This window comes from Bufo bufo, chromosome 1 (assembly GCF_905171765.1).
Source record: "Bufo bufo chromosome 1, aBufBuf1.1, whole genome shotgun sequence".
NCBI classification, from domain to species: domain Eukaryota; kingdom Metazoa; phylum Chordata; class Amphibia; order Anura; family Bufonidae; genus Bufo; species Bufo bufo.
The window spans coordinates 491,226,288-491,254,189 of NC_053389.1; the positions used below are offsets into that span (position 1 = coordinate 491,226,288).

The 27,902-nt window shown below is 38.9% G+C and overlaps 1 protein-coding gene across 13 annotated transcripts in view; it reads left to right on the forward strand.

The window, feature by feature from the left end:
* NAV3 (neuron navigator 3) overlaps window positions 1-27,902 on the forward strand; it is a 549,543-nt gene that overhangs the window by 470,901 nt on the left and 50,740 nt on the right. For 9 of the 13 annotated variants that reach the window (XM_040410312.1, XM_040410268.1, XM_040410295.1 and 6 more), the window contains 6 exons: window positions 2,035-2,058; window positions 4,093-4,170; window positions 4,907-4,990; window positions 10,754-10,865; window positions 17,716-17,840; window positions 25,708-25,880. In XM_040410312.1, the coding sequence (XP_040266246.1) occupies window positions 2,035-2,058; window positions 4,093-4,170; window positions 4,907-4,990; window positions 10,754-10,865; window positions 17,716-17,840; window positions 25,708-25,880 (596 nt within the window). The remainder of the gene's footprint in view (window positions 1-2,034; window positions 2,059-4,092; window positions 4,171-4,906; window positions 4,991-10,753; window positions 10,866-17,715; window positions 17,841-25,707; window positions 25,881-27,902) is intronic. The other 4 variants (XM_040410320.1, XM_040410274.1, XM_040410288.1 and 1 more) reach the window with 2 other exon arrangements.

Here is a 27,902-nt window from a genome sequence, read left to right on the forward strand (position 1 = left end):
TACGCATACACACATGTATATAGAGTGCACACGTGTATAGCCATGAAATTTTTTGGGGAAACATGTGCCCACTGATAATCCCTTTACTTGTTACTGATTGAGCGACATATTCAGTTTAAAATATGAACACTAACATACAATGCTGTCATAACCGATTCCCTCCATTCATGTCTGGCCTAATCTCTTTTCCTACTTGTAATCTCTGATCCTCACAAGACTTTCCTCTTGTCTGGTCCTCTCACACTTATCCTCTTAATTTACCCGGCCCATCCTCTATACTCTGGAAATAACTAACCAAATACATTAGACTCTCCCCCACTTTTATAACCTTCCTTTTCAGAAAAGCTTGTACCTTCACCTACTGTCTTCTTCCCTTGTAAATTGCAGGCCCTCATAGGCAGGATCCTCTCTCCCTTTGTACCAGTCTGTCACTCATATAGTTTACCTTTCTTGTACTTTTTTGTCCTATGGTTGTACTTTAAGGGAGTCTGTCAGCTTGTTTTGGTATATTACAGCTTGCAGAGTTTATTAAATCATTAGCTGAAATCCACTGTCAGAAAAAAGCACTTTTTTAAAACGAGTGATTCTGAATGAGGTTATGATGCAGAAACTCCTGTTTTTCTCCTGTGCGGTCTATGGGAGACATCATATCAGCTAAATTCTGTCCACTACTTCAGAGACAGCTAAGAATTAGAGATGGAGCCTGTAGAGGGAAACTGGTAAAATTGCAGATTATATGTCATATATTGGCTAGATAAAGGTGTTTTTTCTCGTGTACACATACATGACCTTGTATCCTGAAAAAGTTCATGGAAGTGTAGGTACCCTTAAAATGATTATGTCATGGTGGGGAGTGGTGGAAACCCCCCACCGTACAATGAAAAGGATAATGGTAACATCTAGGCCAGGACGCCGGGATCAGGGAGAAGGTCACCTCCTATTGCGTCCCTAATCCTCTCCCTAACTCCTAACCGTATGAGTGGACCCTGATGGTGGGACGGCTCATACCTTGGATACCTAATATCCTGAGTCGCCCTGGAAATCCCTCACTAAGTTGCAGGGGAGAGACGACCTGTTCACACACAACACGGAGAAACAGGAGTCTCTAAAGGCCTAGAAGCAGGGAAAGGGAGAGACCGTATACAGCAAGAGGATCAGCAGGTAAGAACAACATGACAACTCACTCACCTGCCGAAGCCTTCACAACTGGAACCCGTGCATCAGTACAGGAGCCCGAAAACACAGCAGGTCACAGTACAAACAACCCACACAGGAATCCAGCATACCTACTCTGTCAGAGCCACACATGCTCACACAGTGCATGGCAGCCCCAAGCAGCGCTGCATACATGCTACAATATACAGGGCAAACGTCAAACATACATGTAGGGACAAACACCAACAACAGCCCAGACATGTAACAACCATGAAGACGTACAACACACCCTGAACCTAAACCCACACTTAACAAATAACCAGTGAGGTAGGGAACCAGGAGCAAACATAAGGAAAGACAATTTATGTCCAATAAGGTGGCCCTCAAGGACTGGGCTGGAACACCCAGGCAAGGAGCAAAGCTCCAACACCAAGCAAGGCTGTAGTACAACTGCACCCAGCCAGCAAGCCACAGGTATATCAAGCTTGCGGCCACACCCAGGAAACACCTTAATCCCCACTAGCCAGATGATTAACCCCTTGCTCACCAAACAGCAGGGAGGCACACCTTAAAGGGGAAGTGCACGTGCAAACCACAAACTACACGTTGCCCATGGCAACTAGTCTGCACGGCAACCGCGTCACGGTCAAACACCAATATGAGCGTGACAGATTATTTATCATGTATTCAAATCAAAACTTCGTTTTTTAACAAACAGTGACACTCTTGTCCACAGGATTTGTCTGGTAAGGCAGCTCAACTCCATCCATTTAAATAATTGTTATCATTAAATTTTCTCATAAGGTAAAATATAATATTTTTTGATAAATTAAATTTGTGTTATATACAATTTTAAAATATGTCTCCTTTTTTTTCTAGGCTGAAGAGAAGGCACACTCAGAGGTAAATTTTTCTTTAAGTGCATACATGGTGATTTTGACCTTCAGACACTCTTTTGTAAACGCAAAAATTAAAGCGGGTTATAAAAATGACACTAAATATTAGGGTATGTTCACATGGATTACATATCACCTGGCTAATGATGTGTATTCTGGGCAGAAATTCATGTGAAAAATGCAGCACATATGTGTCCCATTTTTTTAATAGTAATCCGTATTGATAATAAAGGGGTTTTCAGTGTGTTTTCTAATGATGACCTATCCTCAGGATAGGTCATCAGTATCTGATCGGTAGGGTCTGTCTCCTGGCACCCCCACCTATCGGCTGTTTATAGAGGCTGCGGCCTCTGCCTAGGCCGGAGACGTCACATGGCCTAAGTGCAGTTTAGTCCTATTCAACTGAATGGGACCGAGCTGTGATACCAACCATAGCTGCTATCCAGTGGACGGCACTGTGTTTGGTAAGCTGCGAGGAGTGCCATGGCCTCTACATACAGCTGATTTGCAGGGGTGCCGGTAGTCGGACCCCCACCAATCACATATTGATGATCTGTCCTGAAACCCTTAAAATGAATGGGGCTAATTCATGGTTAGATCCATGTCATTCAAACTACAGATCCAAGGGCAAACCTTGGATTTGTGCCACGGATTTCATGGCAAATGCATGTTGAAAAACTGAACTGTATTGTAAAGCATTTGAACATACTCTTACAATATTAAATCATAGAAATGAATTCCAATATAAAATATAAATTAATAGATTAAGAATGAAGTAGTCTTTAGCAGAATTCAAGTATGTACTATGGTATAAGAAACTAGTGGGAGATCACTGGATTGGGAGAACGAACTCTAACAACTATCCTTTAGAATTTAGATTTTTGATCCAGTCTAAAAGTCACTAAGCACATCACATTACCACCCGCAGAGTGTGAATCAGTCTGACTGTGTTCACAACTGTACACATTTTAACACAAAAACAAGTTTTAACAAGTGGTAATGAACGACTCATAGAAGAAAATACTCTGTTTCACCTACACTTATGCCAGTATTCCTTATGTGTGAATGAAAGGCTCCAAAATTACATTTATTTGACTTACTCTCTCTTCCACGGTTCATGATCTTGATAGCTACTATATGCTACATATCTGAGTGAAAGGGCATCACCTTCTGCCCACTTGCTAAGGTGTTTATCAAGGCCAGGAAATTGAATTTTTTCATTTCTTGCTTTCAAGAAGTCCAGTTTTCTTCCTGTCTTGTGACTCTATTACTTTTCTAATATCAGAGCAACATGACCTGTCTAGTAATTGCCAGATTCCTATCTTCCAATCATTTTGTGAATGGCATTTCATATCCTGAAAACCTGTTAAAGTTATGTAACATTTCTGGTAATGTTCAAGATTTCACTTAGCAAGCCTTTCAATCTTCTTTCTTATACATTTATCACAATGACAATGGAGCTCTTTACATCCAATTTTCTGTTATAGTCCTCTTTGCTGCAAGCAATTGAGTGGTTATTCACCATCTAACAGCTGTAGATTTAAAGGGGTTGTCCAAGCTTTACTAAATGATAGTATATCCTCTAGCTGATCCTTGAGTGTCTGATACCCTATATCCCTGCCAATCAGTTTTTCGGGTGTAGCTCTGTCGCTGGAACTCAGCGTTGGCACTACATAGCTTAATTGTAGTGGAAATTGCTGAAGTCAATAGGAGCGGTGTTGCAGTGACTGCACTGTCCACTACAAGCTTGATGGAGCTATGTAGTCCTGATGCCAAGTTCCAGCAATGGAGCTACACCCGAACAGCTGATTGTTGGGGGCATTGGACCCAGGAAATAAGCTAGTGATGGCCTATCCTAAAGATATGCCTCACTTAGCAAAGCCCAGACAAACTCTTCAAGGCCTGAAGAAAAAAATGTGTTGATCGGGTAAACATATGTTCTGCCTATTTTTTTTTTTTTTTACTTATTATCATTTACTATTTTCAGTAAGAAAAATTAAAGAATTCTTAAAATGTCTTTTTGAATTTTTCCTTTATTTAGCAGATACTAAAATTGCGTAGGGAACTTATAGCGTCACAAGAAAAAGTTGCTACATTGACAAATCAACTATCGGCTAATGTAAGTATGATGCTTCACAAGGCACGCTTTATTTGTTTATTCCAAGATATTCCTACACTATAGAGGAAGCAGCTAATGTGACTGTTTTCAGCGCTGTAAATGTATTCTGGTACTATAAATATAAGGGCTCCATCACGTGCATTATTTTTAGCCTAAAGGTATGCCAAAGTGTGTCCTTTTGGATATATTTATGTGGAATATGTATCTAGTTTGTAATTTTTTGGGGGTCAGAATGGCATAAAAATAATACTTTTCTCATTAATTCCCATCCATTCCCATTCTGATGCTTCCTGGATCCCCTTTGGTATCACCTGGTCTCTCTTGTTATAGTTTTTATATAAAATTAGTTGTGCAATTTTTATATGTTGTATATGTATTGATAATGTAATAAATATGTAAGCAAATTATACAGTATCTACTAAAATGACAATAAGGCTCAGAAAATGTCAGTCTGCATAAAATACACATGTAAAATACACATACTGTATATCTGTAAGACTATACCTAGACAGAGAAATTATGCATGAGGTAAGCACATTTTTGGCTATGCAGTTTCCAGGTATAATGCAGCAAATATAAGGTCTTTTCTTAGAGGATTTTATTTCTTACATTATTTTAAAATGACCAAAATAGATGAGAAAAAAAATGTGATTTAGCTCAACAAGCTGTTTTATGTGCCTTCAGTGTGGAGCAGTTGATACAATTTTGATGATTTTCTTCCTTGCTTCATTTCCAGTCTCATTTAGTGGCAGCTTTTGAGAAGAGCTTAGGAAATATGACTGGCCGACTGCAAAGCCTTACAATGACAGCTGAACAAAAGGTGACCTAAAAAGCTTAAAAAAATCTGCAGATTAAAGCTTAGAAAGTGATGAAATGTTTAAGATGATATGAAACATCACACTGAAGTCAATTTTTACCTGTATTTAATTTTATTTTATAGTATATTCAGCAATACGTTCTAAAATGGCTATGGTGGACCTTCAAGTATTCTCAAGTTTTTCTGTTATATATATATACGGTGGATATAAAAAGTCTACACACCCCTGTTAAAATGTCAGATTTCTGTGCTGTAAAAAAAATGAGACAAAGATAAATCATTTCAAAACTTTTTCCACCTTTAATGTGACCTATAAACTGTACAACTCAATTGAAAAACAAACTGAAATCTTTTAGGTAGAGGGAAGAAAAAATATAAAAATAAAATAATATGGTTGCATAAGTGTGCACACCCTTAAACTAATACTTTATTGAAGCACCTTTTGATTTTATTACAGCACTCAGTCTTTTGGGGTATGAGTCTATCAGCATGCCACATTTTGACTTGGCAAGATTTGCCCACTCTTCTTTGCAAAAACACTCCAAATCTGTCAGATTGCGAGGGCATCTCCTGTGCACAGCCCCTTCACTCCACAGATTTTAAATCGGATTCAGGTCTGGGCTCTGGCTGGGCCATTCCAAAACTTTATTTTTCTTCTGGTGAAGCCATTCCTTTGTTGATTTGGATGTATGCTTTGAGTCGTTGTCATGCTGAAAGATGAAGTTCCTCTTCATGTTCAGCTTTCTAGCAAAAGCCTGAAGGTTTTGTGCCAATATTCACTGGTATTTGGAACTGTTCATAATTCCCTCTAGCTTAACTAAGGCCCCAGTTCCAGCTGAAGCAAAACAGCCCCAAAGCATGATGCTGCCACCACCATGCTTCACTGTGGGTATGGTGTTCTTTTGATGTTGTGCAATGTTGTTTTTATGCCAAACATATCTTACGCCAAACATATCTTTTGGAATTATGGCCAAAAAGACCATAACACCTTTTCCCACATGCTTTTGGGAGACTTCAGATGTGTTTTTGCAAAATGTAGTTTGGCTTGGATGTTTTTCTTCGTAAGAAAAGGCTTTTATTTTGCCACTCTACCCCATAGCCCAAACATATGAAGAATACAGGAGATTGTTGTCACATGTACCACACAGACAGTACTTGCCAGATATTCCTGCAGCTCCTTTAATATTGCTGTAGGCCTCTTGGTAGCCTCCCAGACTAGTTTTCTCCTCGTCTTTTCATCAATTTTGGAGGGACGTCCAGTTCTTGGTAATGTCACTGTTGTGCCAAATTATCTCCACTTGATGATGACTGTCTTCACTGTGTTCCATGGTATATCTAATGCCTTGGAAATTCTTTTGTACCCTTCTCCTGACTGATACCTTTTAACAATGAGATCCCTCTGATGCTTTGGAAGCTCTCTGTGGACCATGGCTTTTTCTGTGGGATGTGACTAAGGAAATTTCAGAATCACCAAATATAGCAATCCAAGCCACCAATATAGCAATATAGCCACCAAATAATCATCATCAAATGAGATGATGGGTTTGTCCTTACCAGGGTATGTGGGATAATATTCCAACTTATCAGGTTAATTCCTGTTGGGATTTCTCTCTGTAAGGTTACAGTAGCTACTGGTATGGCTACTTATGGGATTTGTGCAATATTTTTTGTAGCTAGATGGGTACATAGGTATACTTGTAAAGATTTTAGTGATATGTGTATAATAATTATTGGCACAGCATACCCTATGTAGATGTGACAATGCGGCCTTGAATAACCAGGGTGAACTAATACTGTCATAGTACCTTCATGTATTGCTGCTAATTATTTTATTTTGTGATATGTTGTTTGTTGTATGATTTGTTCTATTAAAACATTTTTGTGTAATATCATAAGTGCGCTTTTGAACTGGTGTTTTTTTTTTTAATTTTTAAATTTTTAAAAAAAATTTAAACACAATTTCAGGAAAGGCCAACTAGAGCAGCTGAACTTTATTTGGGGTTAATCAGAGGCACTTTAAATGATGGCAGGTGTATGCTGACTACTATTTAACATGATTTTGAATGTGATTGTTTAATTCTGAACACAGCTACATCCCCAGTTATAAGAGGGTGTGCACATTTATGCAACCACATTATTTTAGTTTTTTTTAGTTTTCTTCCCTCCACCTAAAATATCTCAGTTTGTTTTTCAATTGAGTGGTACATTTTATAGGACATTTTAACAGGGGTGTGTAGACTTTTTATATCCACTATATACAGTTGCAAGAAAAAGTATGTAAACCCTTTGGAATGATATGGATTTATGCACAAATTGGTCATAAAATGTGATCTGATCTTCATCTATGTCACAACAATAGACAATCATAATCTGCTTAAACTAATGACACACAAAGAATTAAATGTTACCATGTTCTTATTGAACACACCATGTAAACATTCACAGTGCAGGTGGAAAAAGTATGTGAACCCCTAGACTAATGACATCTCCAAGAGCTAATTGGAGTGAGGTGTTAGCCAACTGGAGTCCAATCAATGAGATGAGATTGGAGGTGTTGGTTACAGCTGCCCTGCCCTATAAAAAACCCATACCAGTTCTGGGTTTGCTTTTCACAAGAAGCATTGCCTGATGTAAATGATGCCTCGCACAAAAGAGCTCTCAGAAGACCTACGATTAAGAATTGTTGACTTGCATAAAGCTGGAAAGGGTTATAAAAGTATCTCTAAGTGCCTCGCTGTTCATTAGTCCACTGTAAGACAAATTGTCTATAAATGGAGAAAGTTCAGCACTGCTGGTACTCTCCCTAGGAGTGGCTGTTCTGTAAAGATGACTGCAAGAGCACAGCGCAGACTGCTCAATGAGGTGAAGAAGATTCCTAGAGTGTCAGCTAAAGACTTACAAAAGTCTCTGGCATATGCTAACATCCCTGTTAAGGAATCTACGATACGTAAAACACTAAACAAGAATGGATTTCATGGGAGGATACCACAGAGGAAGCCACTGCTGTTCAAAAAAAACATTGCTGCACGTTTACATTTAGCACAAGAGCACCTGGATGTTCCACAGCAGTACTGGCAAAATATTCTGTGGACAGATGAAACCAAAGTTGAGTTGTTTGGAAGAAACACACAACACTATGTGTGGAGAAAAAGAGGCACAGCACACCAACATCAAAACCTCATCCCAACTGTGAACTATGGTGGTGGGGGCATCATGGTTCGGGGCTGCTTTGCTGCGTCAGGGCCTGGACGGATTGCTATCATCAAAGGAAAAATGAATTCCCAAGTTGATCAAGACATTTAGCAGGAGAACTTAAGGCCACCTGTCCACCAGCTGAAGCTCAACAGAAGATGGGTGTTGCAACAGGACAATGACCCAAAGCATAGAAGTAAATCAACAGCAGAATGGCTTAAACAGAAGAAAATATGGATTCTGGAGTGGCCCAGTCAGAGTCCTGACCTCAACCCTATTGAGATGCTGTGGCATGACCTCAAGAAAGCGATTCATACCAGACATCCGAAGAATATTGCTGAACTGAAACAGTTCTGTAAAGAGGAATGGTCAAGAATTACTCCTGACCATTGTGCACATCTGATCTGCAACTACAGGAAACATTTGGTTGAAGTTATTGCTGCCAAAGGAGGCTCAATCAGTTATTAAATCTAAGGGTTCACATACTATTTCCACCTGCACTGTGAATGTTTACATGGTGTGTTTAATAAAAACATGGTAACATTTAATTGTTTGTGTGTTATTAGTTTAAAGGGAACCTGTCATGTGGATTTTTGATTATAATCTAACTAATTATATACAATCATTAACTACTAAAAAGTACCTTAGATGTATTCACTTACTGGTGTGACAAATGGTTATCTCATAATATACACACAAAGATGTCACATGATGCATGCTAATGAGCTGATTTGAGTCTGGCGTGATGTCATTGAGTCCAGCGTATATTTAATTCAGAGCTATAGCCACTCCCCTGCCCACCTGCTGCTGGTTCATATGGAAACAAACTGTCATTCAGCAGCAGGTGGGCAGGGAGAGTCAGGAGCTCATGAATATTTATGATTAATCATTATCAGCTGGAGCTTTTCAATACAAGATGTTGGCAGATTGACTTGGTCAATTAAAGAAAGTGACCCAGAATTGTGCTAAGAGAATCAGTCACTTATTTATGTTGCCCTTAGTTAGGACACCATAAAACTGGTGACAGGTTCCCTTTAAGCAGACTGTGATTGTCTATTGTTGTGACTTAGATGAAGATCAGATTTTATGACCAATTTGTGCAGAAATCCATATCATTCCAAAGGGTTCACATACTTTTTCTTACAACTGTATATATATATATATATATATATATGCACAAAATGAAAAATTATCTTGAGCATTTTGGACTTTCTAATGGTTTGTTCAGACTTAATTTGTATAGTAAACTATCTACTATTTAAGGGCTCTTTCACACTTGCGTTGTTCTATGCCGGAAGAATCCTGGTCAGGATTATCCCCATGCATTCTGAATGGAGAGAAATCCGTTCAGGATGCATCAGGATGCATCAGGATGTCTTTAGTTCCGGAACGGAACGTTTTTTGGCCGGAGAAAATACCGCGGCATGCTGCGCTTTTTGCTCCGGTCAAAAATCCTGAACACTTGCCGCAAGGCCGGATCCGGAATTAATGCCCATTGAAAAGGCATTAATCCGGATCCGGCCTTAAGCTAAACGTCGTTTCGGCGCATTACCGGATCCGACGTTTAGCTTTTTCTGAATGGTTACCATGGCTGCCAGGACACTAAAGTCCTGTTTGCCATGGTAACGTGTAGTGGGGAGCGGGGGAGCAGTATACTTACCGTCCGTGCGGCTCCCGGGGCGCTTCAGAGTGACGTCAGGGCGCCCCACGCGCATGGATGACGTGATCGCATGGATCACGTCATCCATGCGCATGGGGCGCTCTGACGTCATTCTGGAGCGCCCCGGGAGCCGCACGGACGGTAAGTATACTGCTCCCCTGCTCCCCACTACTACTATGGCAACCAGGACTTTAATAGTGTCCTGGGTGCCATAGTAACACTGAACGCATTTTGAAGACGGATCCGTCTTCAAATGCTTTCAGTTCACTTGCGGTGTTAGGGATCCGGCTGGCACTTCCGGCAAATGGAGTACACGACGGATCCGGACAACGAGAGTGTGAAAGAGGCCTAAGTCGATGTTGTTCACATCTCTATCATGTACTCCAGTAGTTTGTTCCAGCTAAGGAAAATACTTCCATAGTACACTGTATCCTGCATATCGCTAAGATATGCCCCAAATGTCAACTAGGTGTAAATCCCACCTCTGGGACCTGCTGCTATTTCCAGAAGGTGCCCCCCAAAGTGAACACTGCACAAACGCAGCATCTTCTCCATTCACTACTAAGGGGCATCCAAAAATAGCAGAGCTAGCACTCGGAGGGTGGCCACACATGTGCAGTTGCTCTCCCTTCACTTCATTCTTGACATAGGAATGGTCCCACTCTGAAATGTGTGGTTTATCCTATTGATATGGCATACATTTTGACATGGGCACCCACCTTTAAGTAGTTTTGAAGTGCTACATACATAAAAAATCAAGATGTAAACAATAAAAACCATAGGTATTTTATATAACCAATACACATCCTAATCTACAGCCATATTTAATGTAAATCCAGTAATAAATATTTATTTCTTTTTATTATATGCAGGTCATTAAAATATATATATTTTTTTATTATTTTTGCTTCCAGGATTCAGAGCTTATTGAGCTTCGAGAGACAATAGATTTGCTGAAGGCTCAGAATTCAGCAGCACAAGCTGCTATACAGGGAGCACTGAATGGTTCAGATCACCACAGTAAAGGTATATTTTTACACCGTTGTGCTATTTCAGCATTGTCTTTTGCTGTATGATAGATTTGTCTGAGGTATCTAGGTGCTCTGTTAGAAGGGATTATTGCCTACAGATGTGTCCTTCCTTACCTTTCCTCTTGGCTGGACATATCCTGATATGTGCGTCACAAGATAAACCGGCTTTTTAAAACATATTTAATATCAAGTTTCACAGCACTCAAGAAGAACGATTTGGGTGCTTCAGTTAGGGTCTCACTCCCACCCAAACCATAAATGAAGGATATAAACATTAGCACTCCGTGATACAAATAGATTGATGTGTCTTTATTGAAGTAGTTTAAGACAATACATATGTGATGTTTTGGTCAAAATGATCTTTATCAAACACTATTGGCATTGGTGGTACAGATAAAAAACATATGGCGCAAGTGGAGTGTGAGTATTCACCAAGAATTTCTGAAACATTTTTATATCTATAGTATTAGAATTTATGTCTGTGTAGCAGGGCTGAATTGGCCCACTTCTAAGCCCACTACTATTTCAACCTACAGGTGATATGTTCTATGTGCATAATGATAACAACACAGTTAATGATGCAATAAAAATTTGATAAATATGATAATTGAAGAAATATTAAGTATGTCACACAGTCAGTATCAATAAGCAATTTATCTTTGAGCAAAAACACCAAACAAAAGACACATTTTAGCACCTTGTGTGCATGACACAAAACTGGAAATGCAAGCCCTGGTAAACTGCATGATCCTGGACCTAGCCATATTAAAGCCTATAGATTTGCCATAAAGACAATAAATACCAATATCAATATAAAACTGCAGTGTAAAGTGCAGATAAAACACCCACACAAAGTACATCAGTAAAGTGCAATACATGTGTAAATTACAGCAAAATAAACGTATTAAACAAACCTTTGGAGAGTAAAAGCATAACGTGAACTAGAGGTCCTGTCATGTATCTCCATGCTCTGTGGCACTTAAATAACTGAAAGATATTTAATTACCTGGGGGAAGAGAGGAAGAGCTCCAAACCTATATTAAATTTGAAAGTCAGACACACATAGCAGCATTCTACAAGCTAATATACAAACTTAGATCTCATCTAATCTATATCTTAGCACATATATTTTTTTATCAAAAAGTGTTTGGGTCCGTCCACCAGCAGCAAGGTGACCTCGATACAGATGGGTACCTAACTCTAAACCTATTTCTTTGTCGCTTGTGGGCATTTACTTTGAATGATGATCTTGCACAGTTAGTTAGTTTTAGAATGCTGCTATGCTTATCTGACTTTCCCTTTAACTATGACTATGTGCACCATCAATTTTGTTCTACCATGCACGATGCACTGATTAATTCTGTTTTAGTATACTTCTGTTAGTATACTTCTGGTAAGCAAGAATAGCGTTTGAGTTAAAGTGTAGTTTCTGCACTAAAATTCACACATCCAGTGCATGCCATTTACTTGATCTGGGTGATGGTGCCAAAATTATAGTCATCAGCTCATGCACCACTTACGTAGTGCAGATAATAAAAGTAATTTCTCATATAGCTATATACCCCAATGTACTTCACACCAATGCATATAACCGCAGCAATACAGGGCATGACATTATAATATATCCTATTATTTATCAGTGCAGTACTGAAGCTAGTCAAAATCCTTTGCATATAAAGTGATGCAGCTCCATTTGAATAATGTCACTTTGAGTACAGTGAGCATGATAATTCACTAAATAATAATACGCGGGCGTCAAGTTGTATTTCATATCTCTTGCTATACATGAGTCATTATCCCAAGCTTCTATTTTATATGCAGCATATTCTGTTATAAAACATAAAAAGCAAAATAATAAAAGAGAATATATATTATAAAAACATTGTTGTTAAAAAAAAGTAGAAAAAATATATAAAGGAAAAAAATCCCCAATTAACACTCACTAATAGGCGAAGAACTTTTTAAATCATGTATCATCGACAGCCAACATATTGCCAGCTCCAGTGATCGTAAAGAGAATATAACCACCATAACTGAAATATATATATATTTCATGTACACCAAAATTATTTGGACATGCCCTCAGAATCATTTTCTGTAGTGAGCCCAAGGAATCCCAATCTGTGTAGCAAACCTTATAGGGCATGATTGCAAAAAGGAGATGTAAGAAGATATCAGGCTGGGGGTGACCTTGCATAGACAGAGTGGGCAGGAATTCCCTTGGGACAGCAAGAAAGTAAATGACATGGCAGATACATTGAAAATAATACTATTATGTATACCCAAGATTTTAAATAAATATATATATATATATATATATATATATATATATATATATACACTGCTCAAAAAAATAAAGGGAACACAAAAATAACACATCCTAGATCTGAATTAATTAAATATTCTTCTGAAATACTTTGTTCTTTACATAGTTGAATGTGCTGACAACAAAATCACACAAAAAAAAAAAATGGAAATCACATTTTTTAACCCTTGGAGGTCTGGATTTGGAGTCACACTCAACATTAAAGTGGAAAAACACACTACAGGCTGATCCAACTTTGATGTAATGTCCTTAAAACAAGTCAAAATGAGGCTCAGTAGTGTGTGTGGCCTCCACGTGCCTGTATGACCTCCATACAATGCCTGTGCATGCTCCTGATGAGGTGGCGGACGGTCTCCTGAGGGATCTCCTCCCAGACCTGGACTAAAGCATCTGCCAACTCCTGGACAGTCTGTGGTGCAACGTGACGTTGGTGGATAGAGCGAGACATGATGTCCCAGATGTGCTCAATTGGATTCAGGTCTGGGGAACGGGCTGGCCAGTCCATAGCATCAATGCCTTCATCTTGCAGGAACTGCTGACACACTCCAGCCACATGAGGTCTAGCATTGTCTTGCATTAGGAGGAACCCAGGGCCAACCGCACCAGCATATGGTCTCACAAGGGGTCTGAGGATCTCATCTTGGCACCTAATGGCAGTCAGGCTACCTCTGGCGAACACATGGAGGGCTGTGCGGCCCTCCAAAGAAATGCCACCCCACACCATTACTGACCCAATGCCAAACTGGTCATGCTGGAGGATGTTGCAGGCAGCAGAACGTTCTCCACAGTGTCTCCAGGCTCTGTCACGTCTGTCACATGTGCTCAGTGGGAACCTGCTTTCATCTGTGAAAAGCACAGGGCGCCAGTGGCGAATTTGCCAATCTTGGTGTTCTCTGGCAAATGCCAAACGTCCTGCACGGTGTTGGGCTGTAGGCACAACCCCCACCTGTGGACTTCGGGCCCTCATATTACCCTCATGGAGTCTGTTTCTGACCGTTTGAGCAGACACATGCACATTTGTGGCCTGCTGGAGGTCATTTTGCAGGGCTCTGGCAGTGCTCCTCCTGTTCCTCCTTGCACAAAGGCGGAGGTAGCGGTCCTGCTGCTGGGTTGTTGCCCTCCTACGGCCTCCTCCACGTCTCCTGGTGTACTGGCCTGTCTCCTGGCAGCGCCTCCATGGTCTGGACACTACGCTGACAGACACAGCAAACCTTCTTGCCACAGCTCGCATTGATGTGCCATCCTGGATAAGCTGCACTACCTGAGCCACTTGTGTGGGTTGTAGACTCCGTCTCATGCTACCACTAGAGTGAAAGCACCGCCAGCATTCAAAAGTGACCAAAACATCAGCCAGGAAGCATAGGAACTGAGAAGTGGTCTGTGCTCACCACCTGCAGAACCACTCCTTTATTGGGGGTGTCTTTCTAATTGCCTATAATTTCCACCTGTTGTCTATCCCATTTGCACAACAGCATGTGAAATTGATTGTCACTCAGTGTTGCTTCCTAAGTGGACAGTTTGATTTCACAGAAGTGTGATTGACTTGGAGTTACATTGTGTTGTTTAAGTGTTCCCTTTATTTTTTTGAGCAGTGTATATATATATTTATAGTCACAGGAAAAACGTTGCACAGGGAATAGAAAGAGTTAGTTCTCCGGTCAGAGGAGTTGATCATAGAAGAAAACTCCTAAACAGCGAAGCCTATTGGATTTTTCAGCTTGGTACGAGACAACCAATGGGTTTTAAGACATGACCTTATACTGTATTACACTATTAGGAGAGTTATTGTATATATATGTGTATATTTTTGCTATATATATATATATATATATATATATATATATATTTATTTATTCATTTTTTGCTATTGTTTTTAGTGCATTTGTATATGTTGCACATTTGTGTATGGTTTCTATTTAATTATGTGCTATTTTGTCATATGCATATGACATTTTTGGTTTAAAGATGGTCAGATGATTGTGCTGTTTTTGGTCATGTGATCTTCTGATTACATGGCCAGGTGTAAAAATGGCATATATGGGGCAAGTATTTGGAAGTTCAATGTGTCATGAGGAAGGACCGCAAATTATTTATGGTCTGAAACACGTAACTGAACTAATCCTGTATTCAGAAGATTTTTAAAAAACGCTAATAAAGCTACAATTTTCCGCTATTCTGGAGCTGGATTTTCTTCATTTTCCCGCTATATATATATATATATATGTATATACACTGCCTGTGAAAAAAATGGCGCCACCTGGATTTAACTAAGCAAATAGTTATGAGCCTCCTATTGGATAATTACTGCATGGGCGATTATCTTTCAGCTGGCAACAAGTTATTTAACCCCAACTGGTGCAATGAAAGACACATCTCGTGGTCGTGGAAAAGATGTTAGTCTGTTTGAGAAGGGTCAAATCATTGGCATGCATCAAGCAGAGAAAACATCTAAGGAGATTGCAGAAACCACTAAAGTTGGGTTAAGAACTGTCCAACGCATTATTAAAAACTGGAAGGATAGTGGGGACCCATCGTATTCGAGGAAGAAATGTGGCGGGAAAAAATCCTGAATGATTGTGATCGGCGATCACTTAAACATTTGGTGAAATCAAATCGAAGAAAAACAACAGTAGAACTCGGGGCTATGTTTAATAGTGAAAGTAAGAGCATTTCCACCCGCACAATGTGAAGGGAACTCAAGGGATTGGGACTGAACAGCTGTGTAGCCATAGGAAAATCACTAATCAGTGGGACAAACCAGAAAAAAAAGGCTTTAATTTGCTAGGGAGCATAATGATTGGACTCTGGAGCAAAGGAAGAAGGTCATGTGGTCTGAAGAGTCCAGATTTTCCCTGTTCCAGAGTGATGGGCGCACCAGGGTAAGAAGTGAGGCAGATGAAGTGATGCACCCATCATGCCTAGTTCCTACTGTACAAGCCTGTGGGGGCAGTGCTATGATCTGGGGTTGCTGCAGTTGGTCAGGTCTAAGTTCAACAACAGTATGTGCTCCAAGAATTAGGTCAGCTGACTACCTGAACATACTGAATGACCAGGTTATTCCATCAATGGATTTTTTCTTCCCTGATGGCATGGGCATATTCCAAGATGACAATGACAGGATTCATCGGGCTCAAATTGTGAAAGAGTGGTTCAGGGAGCATGAGACATCATTTTCACACATGGATTGGCCACCACAGAGTCCAGAACTTAACCCCATTGAGAATCTTTGGAATGTGTTGGAGAAGGCTTTGCGCAGCAGTCAGACTCTACCATCATCAATGCAAGATCTTTGTGAAAAATTAACACTGGGTGAAAATAAATATTGTGACATTGCAGAAGCTTATCGAAACAATGCCACAGTTAATGCATGCCGTAATCAAAGGTAAAGGCGGTTCAACGAAATATTAGAGTGTGTGACCTTTTTTTGGTGGCAACTTTTTTTTGGGACAGGCAGAGGCAGTATATATATATATATATATATATATATATATATATATATATATACAGTATATATATCTTGCGTTTGACTCTTAACTATTATTTTGATTCTCATCTAAACACAGTATTACTGTATGTTATAATACAACTAAATATAGTTATATAGTTTCTGGAAGTTGATCCAAATTGGACTGTTGGGAATTATAGAATGCAATTAAGCAACATAGAGGTTTTGTGAGCTGTTGCTGATTTAGTTGCGCTTCTTCTTGAATCTAAGCAGAACTGTTACGTCTATTTTTGTGTATAACTTATATAAACCTCCAAATATTCCCATGTATTCTATAACACCACAAAATACCTACTGTTCAGAACATTGTGACCTAAAAAAGAGTTCAACTAGTAAAACAAGTCCAAATACCGAGTAAGAATTACAGGTGGCCTTCATGGTAGCTGCAACATTTTATGGATCTCTTTGATTTGTGAAGGTTTAGTTTAAGACTACAACTGTTGTCATTCTGATCTTGCTAAAGTAACAAATGCACTGCTTTAATATCAGTTATAAAAATAGAAAAATATGGTGAGACTGGGAATAAACTACAGTGCTAGCACAAAAGACATTGGGCCCATCAGAGGGAAACAATTCTGAGGGCCTACAATCAATAATATATGCAGATTATGTGCATGTCCACTTTTAATGACATGCTAACTTATATCATGTTTACGTTGCACACAGGTCATGTCATTAATACATTCTTATAAACTCTTTGTGAATTGCCCCTTGTAGTAAACGATGCGCTGTTAGTCAGATTCAGTGTTTTCTTTTACTAAAATTTAGGAGCTCCTTATTGTGTTAGAACTTCGGTTCACTGGAGGATCCTGTTGTGGGCCAAGTCCAATCCTAGATCTGTTCCTTCAATCACTGTGATCTAATATGTGATTAAAATATACAGTAGGCTTGGATACAAATAGAAAACATTGAAAAACATGGATTGGGATATGAGTTTTCATTTTATCTAAAGCAAACCAGCCTAATAAAAGTCTAAAAGCTTCAGAAAAAATAACCAGCTAGTTTATTTTTCAGCAGATATGCGGATTAGAAGACAGCACTCTTCTGAAAGTGTCTCTAGCATCAATAGTGCTACAAGTCATTCTAGCATCGGTAGTGGCAATGATGTTGATTCCAAGAAGAAGAAAAAGAAAAGTTGGGTAGGTTTTTTTTTATTATAGAAATATTCATGTTCTCAATAAGTGATTAATGGACCTTGCATATGGAAACTAGTGCAGACAAATAGGGGAGGTAGACAGATGTCAGCTGTCATTTTTTAAGTGCTAGTGTTAGTCTTTTATTGGATTCTTTGTTTTGGTCTACTTTTATTCTATTCTAGTTTTCATACATTAGTTGCTTGTATGTGAGGGTGGTTTCCTGCAGCTGTGGCCCCGATGATCAGCTTTTATCACTTTGCTTTGATCATATACACCTGGAGCTCACTGAAATTAATAGAGCATTTGTGCAATACATGTATGCACCAGGTCCTCCAGAGTGACAGCTGCTGTTTGTACTGAATAGACAAGGGTCTCAGTAAGGGAAAATCATCTATTACCTCTATATGACCTTATAGAGTATATTGAAAATAATTGTTAAATGAGAACAATCCCTATATGAATGTGAGACCATAAATAATGTATATTTAAATTGTCCCATGAACTAAACAGTTAATGAGACAAACTTTATCCTAAATTTATGCCATAATATTTTAGTCTTACTTTGTAGCCCCTTCTCTCTTAAAGGGGTTATCTTGGAAAAAATATTGATGACCTATCCTCAGGATAGGTCATTCATATCAGATCTGTGGAGGTCAGACACTCGGGACCTTTTCCGATCAATAGTTAGAAGACGCCGAAACTCTGTGAGCACTGCAGCCTCTTCCTAGGCCAGTGATGTCGATGTACAGTACATTGGTCACGTTGCCTAGTTGCAGCTCAGCCCCATTCAGGTCAATAGAGCTGAGCTGCAATACCGCTCCTTGGAACATCTGAACGGTGGGGGTGCCAGGGCTGTGACCCCCGACAATGTGATAATGATGACTTATCCTAAGGAGAGGTCATCATTATCTTTACCCTTTAAGTCCCTTTTACATAGGTTAAGGATTAGGGGAATTATCGGGAACAAGATTTGGTTGGTTCCTGATTATTATCCTATGTAAATGTGCAGCCTATCATAAATAAACTAGTAAAACCATCATTTGTTGGCAGCAAACTGACCTGTGTGACCAGGGATCTGTTGCCAGCAAACAATGAATATGTATAGGAACGAATGATCGCAGTAGAAATTGTTCATCCCCATGCAGAGGAGATGATTACTTCATGCAAATGCACCTCGGCTCAACCATCAGACGATTATCTGTTAGTTTGCGAAAAAGGCCTTCACCGTGACCCTAATCTACAGTTAGCTTTATCTACAGAAACATATTTTATTTCTTTTGTATGTCCCTGTGTCTGTTTATTGCTTGTTGCCTTAAAAGTCATATGTGCTGTTGTGTGTTTTATGTATGCTACTGAGTACATTCATGCATAGTGTCAAAAATAAAAATTTTGATATAATAAAACCAAATGGCTTAAATTGGAAAAAAATATCTGTTCAGTAGCTGGAAAAACTCATTGTGTCTACCTTATTGCAGTCCCAGAAGAGATATAACTATGCAATGTGATTAGGCAAATCGAAAATCTAGAGTCGGTCTGATAAATGAGCACTACCGTTTGACACTAACCTGCTGTCATTCCATTTCATTTATTTTCATCTCTCGCAAGGTGAACTTCAATACAAGTGAGGTGAATATAGAACCTTGACTGGTCTGGCATGTTAAGTACTCCTTTAGCATGGCTGCTGTAATTTTGCAAATTTTTTTGGATGCTAGGCAAATTACTTATTGCATGTATCAAATAAAAATACACAAAATCTTAAATACATATAGGCAAATGCACTTGCTGCCATAGAATATAAATAGATTATCAATGAGGTCAGGGAAGAATTCACATATCCTGCTTAAATGTGTGGATGCAAGTAAAGTGTTCAGATCAGACCAAGACATTCTGCTTCTTTTCTCACCTTTTAAAAGGGTTGGTCAGATTTTTTTAGAAAAAAATTTGGCAGGTGCATATCTTGAAAATACAAAAGCATATGCTCACCTGTTAAATTCTTCACCATTCTAGAGCCAGTAGTCTTTTGGTTTTCTCCCAAGCTCTGTTTACATGGCAGCAGTGATGACGTACCATAGCAGCATGTAACCTGTATAGCCAATCATTGCCTGCAACGGTAATGTGCTATAGATATTGTATGACTGCTGCAGGTATTGATTGCATGCAGTGTGCATGTGCCATGAGACTGGTGCAGAACAAGCAACACATGAGAATACAGGTACTTGACAGGTGAGTACAGTCTTTTTTAATTATTTTAGCAAATATGCAGCTGCTCAAATCTTTTCAAGCTAGATAAGCCTGTTAAGGCAGGGATATTCGACCTGCGGCCCTCCTGCTGTTGCAAAACTACAACTTCCATCATGCCCAAACAGCCTACAATCACAACAAAAAGCCACTGCCTACATTATTAAACTTTTTTTAAATTCACAGACCAAACCATTAACATAAAATGTTCAGCTGCAGTATTTTTGGTTTTAAAACAAGATAGGATAGGAGCTTAGATAGGTAAAATAAATGTAGTAATATTTAAAGGGGTTGTCTAACTCTTTATAGCTGATGACCTCTCCTGTGGATAGGTCATCAGCATCTGATTAGTGGGGGGGGCACTTGAATGGGGCTGAGCTGCACCTAGGCAATGTGACAGATGAGCGTGATGTCAGGGGTCTAGGATAACCAGTGAGAAGGCCGGCCTTTCTCAAAAAAGCTAATCAGTGGAGGTACCGGGTATTAGACCCCCACCTATTAGATACTGATTAACTATCCAAAGGAAAGGTTATCAGTTACAAAACATTGAATAACCTCTTTAAGTCTTAATTTAATACAATGAATTCAGAAAGTTAAGTTGAAATATCAGAATCTCAGATCCTGTACTTAAAGGGACACTGACAGGCCAAAACAGCATATATAGTTAGATATATCTCATTACAGGTCTTATACAGTCTTTTAAAAGCATATAAGTATCCCCCCTGTCCACCTTATAAAGAGCGAAATATAAAGTTTTATAACCTGCTTCTCCTGTCAGCAATCTGCCCAAGGGGCGGCGTTTCATGTGAAAATGCGCCCAGCCAGCCTTCCCAACTGCCGTTCTTAAGCCCCGCCCAGCTCATCATTATTCACTTCGCTGGGCGGCGGCTAGAACTCTCCCCAGTCCCGATCCTGCTCCTGCGCAATTCAATCCTCCGGGCATCGTTCATGCCCAATCTTCTGCGCCTGCGCCCCGCCGTGCCGTTAGATCGCGCCTGCGTACACACACCAGCCTGCATTTCTATGTGAAATGGCCATCTTGCAAGTAAATATAAGAAACATTGTAATAGAAAATGCCTCTTTTTATACTTATCACTTCTTCTCCTCTCCCTTGCCTCCTGCACTGACTTTCAAATTTCTATTGAAGGACAGTATGGATTTTAAGGTCACTGAGGGATCAGGTCTCATACTGCAGTAAAGTCTATGAAGGGGGAGAGGAAGGAGAATTGATCTGCTAGAGGCAAAAACACACATACCGTAGATGCTGCTGACTGTAGCAAGTTTTTTATCTCACCCCAGAATTCACAGTTACACTGCCTTATAATGTCCTCCATGCTTCTGCTGCTACATAGAGATAGGGGAGTAGGATCTCTTTGTTCTGTGCCCTATCTGTGCTGTGCTGTGTATAGGAGATATCAGAGCAGCTAGTCTCCACACACTAAATCAAGGTAACCTGACAATAATGCTGGAAACTTCAGAGGGGAAACAGAGGAAAAATGTAAGATAAAATTCATATAATGCAGATATAATGTTATTCCTTATGTACAAACATCACAACATTCTATTGAGTGCCGTGATGTTTGATAACTATATTACTGAGATTGCCCTATCACTGAGCATTTAGATATAATTAGTAGTGGAGTGCTAACCATCTTTATTCTGCTTGATTCCTTATTTACACACACAATAGTTTATTCTGAAAAGTCACCTGAAATTGTAGGTATGCTTTTGAGTAAAGGTAACAATTCAAATCCTCTTACATGTATATGAAATAAGCATTGCATGTGCTATTATTTAAAATATTGAATCCATGTATATGATGATATACTATTTATGCCACTAATCCTGGTAAATGCCATGATTGGGAACATAGTAGTATACGAACAGAGTTTGTAAGGTTAAAGAGATCCAACAGTTCAGCCTAATGTCCTGCAGAGTTTATCCAGAGGAAGGCAAAAAACCCATGACATAGAAGCCAATTTACCTTATGTTAGGGATTAAAAAGATCCTTCCCAACGCCAGTTAAAATTACTGCCCGGATGAATTACCCTCCTCCACAAATCTAATAATGTGCATTATCAAAAGTGTCATCAGAGCTATAGAATAATCTGTTTTAGTAGAAGAGCAACTTCATCTACATTATAGAAGCTCAGCTAAGCTCTTAGGCTTAATATCTGACAACAAGCTTGTTAATTTCAGTAAACACAAGTAGCTTTTATATACTGGCAGTCAGATGTTTTGTTGCTTCCTGCTTTTTGCTCCATCTTTGCATTTTGTTCTGCTTCTTTTATTCTGCATTGTTAAATGGTTTATCTTGTCAATATCTTAAACATTTGTAAAATCTAGACTTAGTTTAAGAGTACCTCATTATGAATGATTTTAGGATTTTGGGGTAATATTAAGAGCATCAGTTCAGGTGAGTTTTGTTATGACCATTTGATTTGCTAACACATTACTTATTGAGTGGAATGCTTCTACTTTTATGTTGGGGGTATGAGTAAAGCAAAACCACCCACAAATAAAGTTACTTGAATGCTCTTGTTTCACATCATGTTAATTGATATTGATGGATGTTGGGCAAATATATTGATGCAAATAAAGTTCATTTAAAGAAGTAATGAGCCTTGTAAGGTTTCATGTGAATTACTGACTCTTCTTGCATATAAAGATGCAGCGGAGCTAAACTTGATGGTTAACACAGTAAACCATAGTAGACATCAGGGTATAAATGGGTTATACACATTAAATGACACACTGAGGGGAATTTATGCCACTATTGTGACAATGAAAAGTCGCAAACTATGATGCATGCCATATTTGATCCATAATTTACAACTTTTTTAGATTCTTGACACTTTTCTAAAGTGGAAAGGAAAGCGTAGTGGCACAGTAGAGGAGTAGAGTCTATCACAGCCCTCTGGATTTACTATAACTTGCATCAGAAACTGGCGTAACTTATAGCTTAAGTCTACACCAACACCCTAGATGGCATAGATTTACGTTTCTGACACACAGAAGGCCAGAAAGAATCATCTGTCTCTTAATAAATTAGGTTCATCTCACTCCGAAAACACATGAATGACAAACGAGAACTACAGTTTTGATAAATGTCACCCACTATGTTTGGAGGTATGTCACCCATTTGGGCAAAGATAAAAGACTAATAGCTAAAAAGATTGTCCTACAATAAGGACGTATAGTTATAATTGTGAGTTAGAATTTCACATAGGTGAATTACCGTAATTGGTTTCATAAATCATATAAACAGACAAGATTCATAAAAAAAAAATTTGTCCTTAAAGTGCATGTCTATGCTTGAATGCCAAATAAATAGGTTAAAACTTAAAGGGGTTGTCCAGGTGTTTATATTGATGACCTATTCTCAGAATAGGTCATCAATATCAGATTGGTGGGGGTCCAACTCCTGGCACCCCTGCCGATCAGCTATTGTAACAGGCTACGGTGCTTCATGAATGCTGTGGCCTCTTCCTAGGCCAGTCTAGTCACATTCAACTTTCACATGGCCCAGGCACAGCCAAGTCTCATTCCTGCTATCCAGTGTATGGCACTGTGCCCGGTAAAAAGCGAGGAGGACACATCACTCGCTGGAGCCCTGCGGCCTCTTCAAACAGCTGAATGGTGGGAGTTGGATCCCACACTGATCAGATATTGTTGATCTATCTTGAGGATAGATAGGTCATCAATATTAAACACCCAAAAAAAATAAAACATTAAGTGCTAATCATTTTTATAAAGAAAAAAATATATGTATATAAATATATATATTTTTATTTATTTCACTCACTTATATCCACTGACAGTCTGAAGTGCTTTATAGACGTTATCATCACTTGTCTCCAATGGAGTACACAATCTAAGTTGCCTATCAGTATGTCTTTGGAGTGTGGGAGGAAACTGAAGTACCATGAAGAAACTCACACAAACACAGGGAGAACATACACACTCAATGCAGATGTTATCCTTGGTCAGGTTTGAACCTAGGACCTTCGTGCTGCAAGGCACCAGTGAGTGGCTAACCACTGATCCATCATGTTGCTAATATAAATAAATAAATAGAGTCAATTACTGTATAATGTTCTGTCTGCCTGCAGCCACCACTAAGGGCCACTAAAGTGCTGATTGCATACTGTTTTATTGTTGAGTTTAATGTATTAACATTATGTAGTAAGCTCTTACAGCTTGAATGTATCATTTAACTCTATGGCTAAACAGGGAATTTGTAGATCTGTATGAAAAAAAAACAGAGTCCAGGTCCATTTAGACATATATACTTACTACAACCTAAACTACCTACATTTTTATTCTCTCACCTGTTAGAAAGGTACATGATGTAATCAGTATTGAATGTAATCTTCTCATCAGTGACTGTATTTATGAGTTATCCCCTCCCTTCTAATTTTTAGCCGTGTGATGTGACCAACACTATGATCTTCAACTGACACAGGACAGGAAGTCAGTTACTTCTCTATTTATTCCTATGAGACTGAGAGTGAGGCTCCCATAGAAATACATAGAGAAACTGACCTCCTGTCCACACATAAGATGCTGTGTTATTTGGAAAGTCTGATTGCTGGTCACATGACACAGATGAGAAGCAGAAGCTCACAAATACAGACAGTTAAGAAAATTACATTCACTACAGTTTACATCATGTACCTTTCTAGCAGGTCAGAGAATACATTTATTTTTTTGCGGGAGTTCTTCTTAAAGACTATTGGGGAGATTTATCAAACTGATGTAAAGGAAAACTGGCTTAATTGCCCATAGCAACCAATCCGATTCCACCTTTCATTTTCCATAGAAGCCCCCACTTAAAGAAAGTTTATAACTGAAAGGCATTTATGCAGGTAAAACAGTGCTAGATTTAGCAGATTGACTTTTACTGTGTTAAAGGGAATCTGTCTGTTAATAAATACTTAAATCACCACCCGGACCTCAGTCAGTAAACCCCAAAACTGCTGCCATACTTACAATACCACTGCAGGTAGTTTGAAACTAAGGTTTCCTCTGTATGCATTCTAGCCACTACAAGGCAGAATGGACTTGGCTGCTAGGGAAACAGGATACATCTGCGGAGCTCATAACAGAAAACTGGTGCAAGCACACAAGTAGCAGCCCTTACAGAATGACTAGGAAGGTACAAATAGTAAGTAAGCAGTGTCAAAAACCAGGAGAGACAGACGTGATAAACAAGCCAAAAGTCATATCACCAGAACAGTCTGTAGTAAGTGGCACAGTGAATAGCCCTGAATTCAAATGCAGTCACAAGTTATTTACATAGGAAACCTTAAATTCCCACCTAGCTATAGGATTGGGCCTAGAATCAAAACCCCAATTGGTTCGGATACCAATCCCACTGACAGGTCAACATGCCGGTACTTGAATGTCATGATCTCAGCAGCATCATACTGTATGGTTTTGGGTATTAGACTAGATGGAATGAAAGGACTGTTTATCAGCATTGCAACCATGCCCCTATTACTTTACTTTGATTTCCCTTTGTTTATGCAAATGCTATATCTGGAGTCATGTAGGTGGTACAAGAACCTTACAGAGTCATGAAGACATCTCTGTACACCGTTAGATAGATAACACAGTATTTTTTTCCTAGTTGAGAAGCTCCTTCAAGCAAGCCTTTGGTAAGAAAAAGTCCAACAAACCACCGTCTTCCCATTCAGATATTGAAGAGCTTACGGATTCTTCAGTACCATCTTCTCCAAAATTACAACATAATTCTGCAGATTCCAGCTGTTCTACATTAAAACAATCGCCAACCAACTCAGAGTAAGTTACTAGATTTTTCAATAAAAGTGCAGTTTTATCTCTGTTTACATGCATACATATAGTACACATTGATCTGACAAAACATTAAAACCATTGGTGAATGACATTCATTATCTCATGACACTGACACCTGTCAAGAGATGAGATATATTTGGCAGCAATTGAACAATCAGTTATTTACGTTGATGTGTTGGAAGCAGGAACAATTGACAAGTGTAAAGATCTTAGCAGCTTTGACAAGACCCATATTGTGATAGCTACATAGATGGCTAGGTCAGAGTGTCTCCAAAACAGCAGGTCTTGTGGTGTATTCCTGGTATGCAGTTATTACTACCTACCAAAAGTAGTCCAAGGAAGGCCAAACGGTGAACCAGCAATAGGGTCATAGGTGCACAATTCTCCTATCTTCTTTGTTTTTGACCACTTCTTTGAGAGATCCACTCCTCTAAAAGACCATTTTTTTTTATTGCAGGATTAGGTAGTCATCCCAAAGAAGCTTTTTATTAGAACAAAAATTTGTCAAAAAGAGTTGATAGTGGTAGTAGTGGTTTAATTATTATGAGACACGTGACCATGGATGTGAAATTCAGTATACAGAAATGACAATTACATCTACTTTGAGATGGTACAATAATTGGTGTATATTTCTATATAACACTAAAGCTTATCCTTTAGGTAGACTAAAATAGTTAGCATTTTTTCACATCAACCTCAAGTCAAATAAATATTGCCTGTTGTAACTAAAAATTATACACTAAAAAAATGATGATAACATGATAACTAAAGGTCAGATAACCGGATGTGGGCCCGGACAAACAAATACTTTTTTGTACATGCTTTTTGAGCAATGTTATTTTAGTTAAATCCATACATCTTTTGTTGTGTGAATTCAGGTTTGCTTTAAACTGGCCACAGAAGAAAAGGCAAAATGGCCTTGTGATCTACAAGCATGGATCTCGGTAAAACACCGTGTGGTGCATGTGACTGGCCCTTTTTTTTTAATTCAAAATTTGCATGTACTTATGCACTAAAACAGGCATGCTCAACCTGCGGCCCTCCAGCTGTTGTAAAACTGCAACTCCCACCACGCCCTGCTGTCGGCTGATAGCTGTAGGCTGTTTGGGCATGCTGGGAGTTATAGTTTTGCAATAGCTGGAGGGCCGCAGGTTGAGCATGCCTGCACTAAAGTGTATTAACATATCCCAAATGACCAATTCACAAATGAATTCAAATTCATGATTTTTGAGACAATTTAAATAATACTGTGTGCTGTGTTAATGGTGGATGATGTACTTTATTGGGGAAATTGCTGGAGTGAACTGTATCCTTGTTATAAAGCTGGGTACAAAGAAAAAGGCTTGCATTTGGGTATACCTCTATTTGTTAGATATTGGTTTTAAAATGCACCCTAGTTTTGAAAAAACAGTAATGACGTTACAGAGACGCATCAAAAGTTTATTGGCAATTGGTGATCATGATACCCCAACTGATGAAAACTCCTGAATTTCTTTTTAACATTTCAGAAATTGCCTTAAACTAAAGGCACACTTTAAGTTGCTTCAGGTTATTAAGCGATGCTTTACTTTAAATTTATAAAAGCATTTATATCACATTAAATTTTTATCTTTCTTCTCTGACATTCTTTCACTAGTTTGACAGTAATTTATTCATGATAATAATCATTAGGATGGGCTTATTAGAAGTGAGAATGTTATTTCGAAATAAAGCATAAATTGGTACATGAGCATTTTTAAAACAAAAACAACTACTCAACACAACTCAGTCTTGTGATGAAATAATAGCCATTTCCTTCTCAGAGTAAAAAAACTTTGTCTTAAATCTATGTCAGTAACTAACCCCTCTTTATCCAAGTGCTTGTGCAGCAATCATTAACCATTAAAAAGTTGAAATCCTTACTATCTTATGGATTTCATTTGGGGTAGAGATGAATGAATCAGTTCTAAAAGATTCATCTCGAACTTCCTAAAAATTTGGATTCCAGACGAATCTGAATCCTTTGCT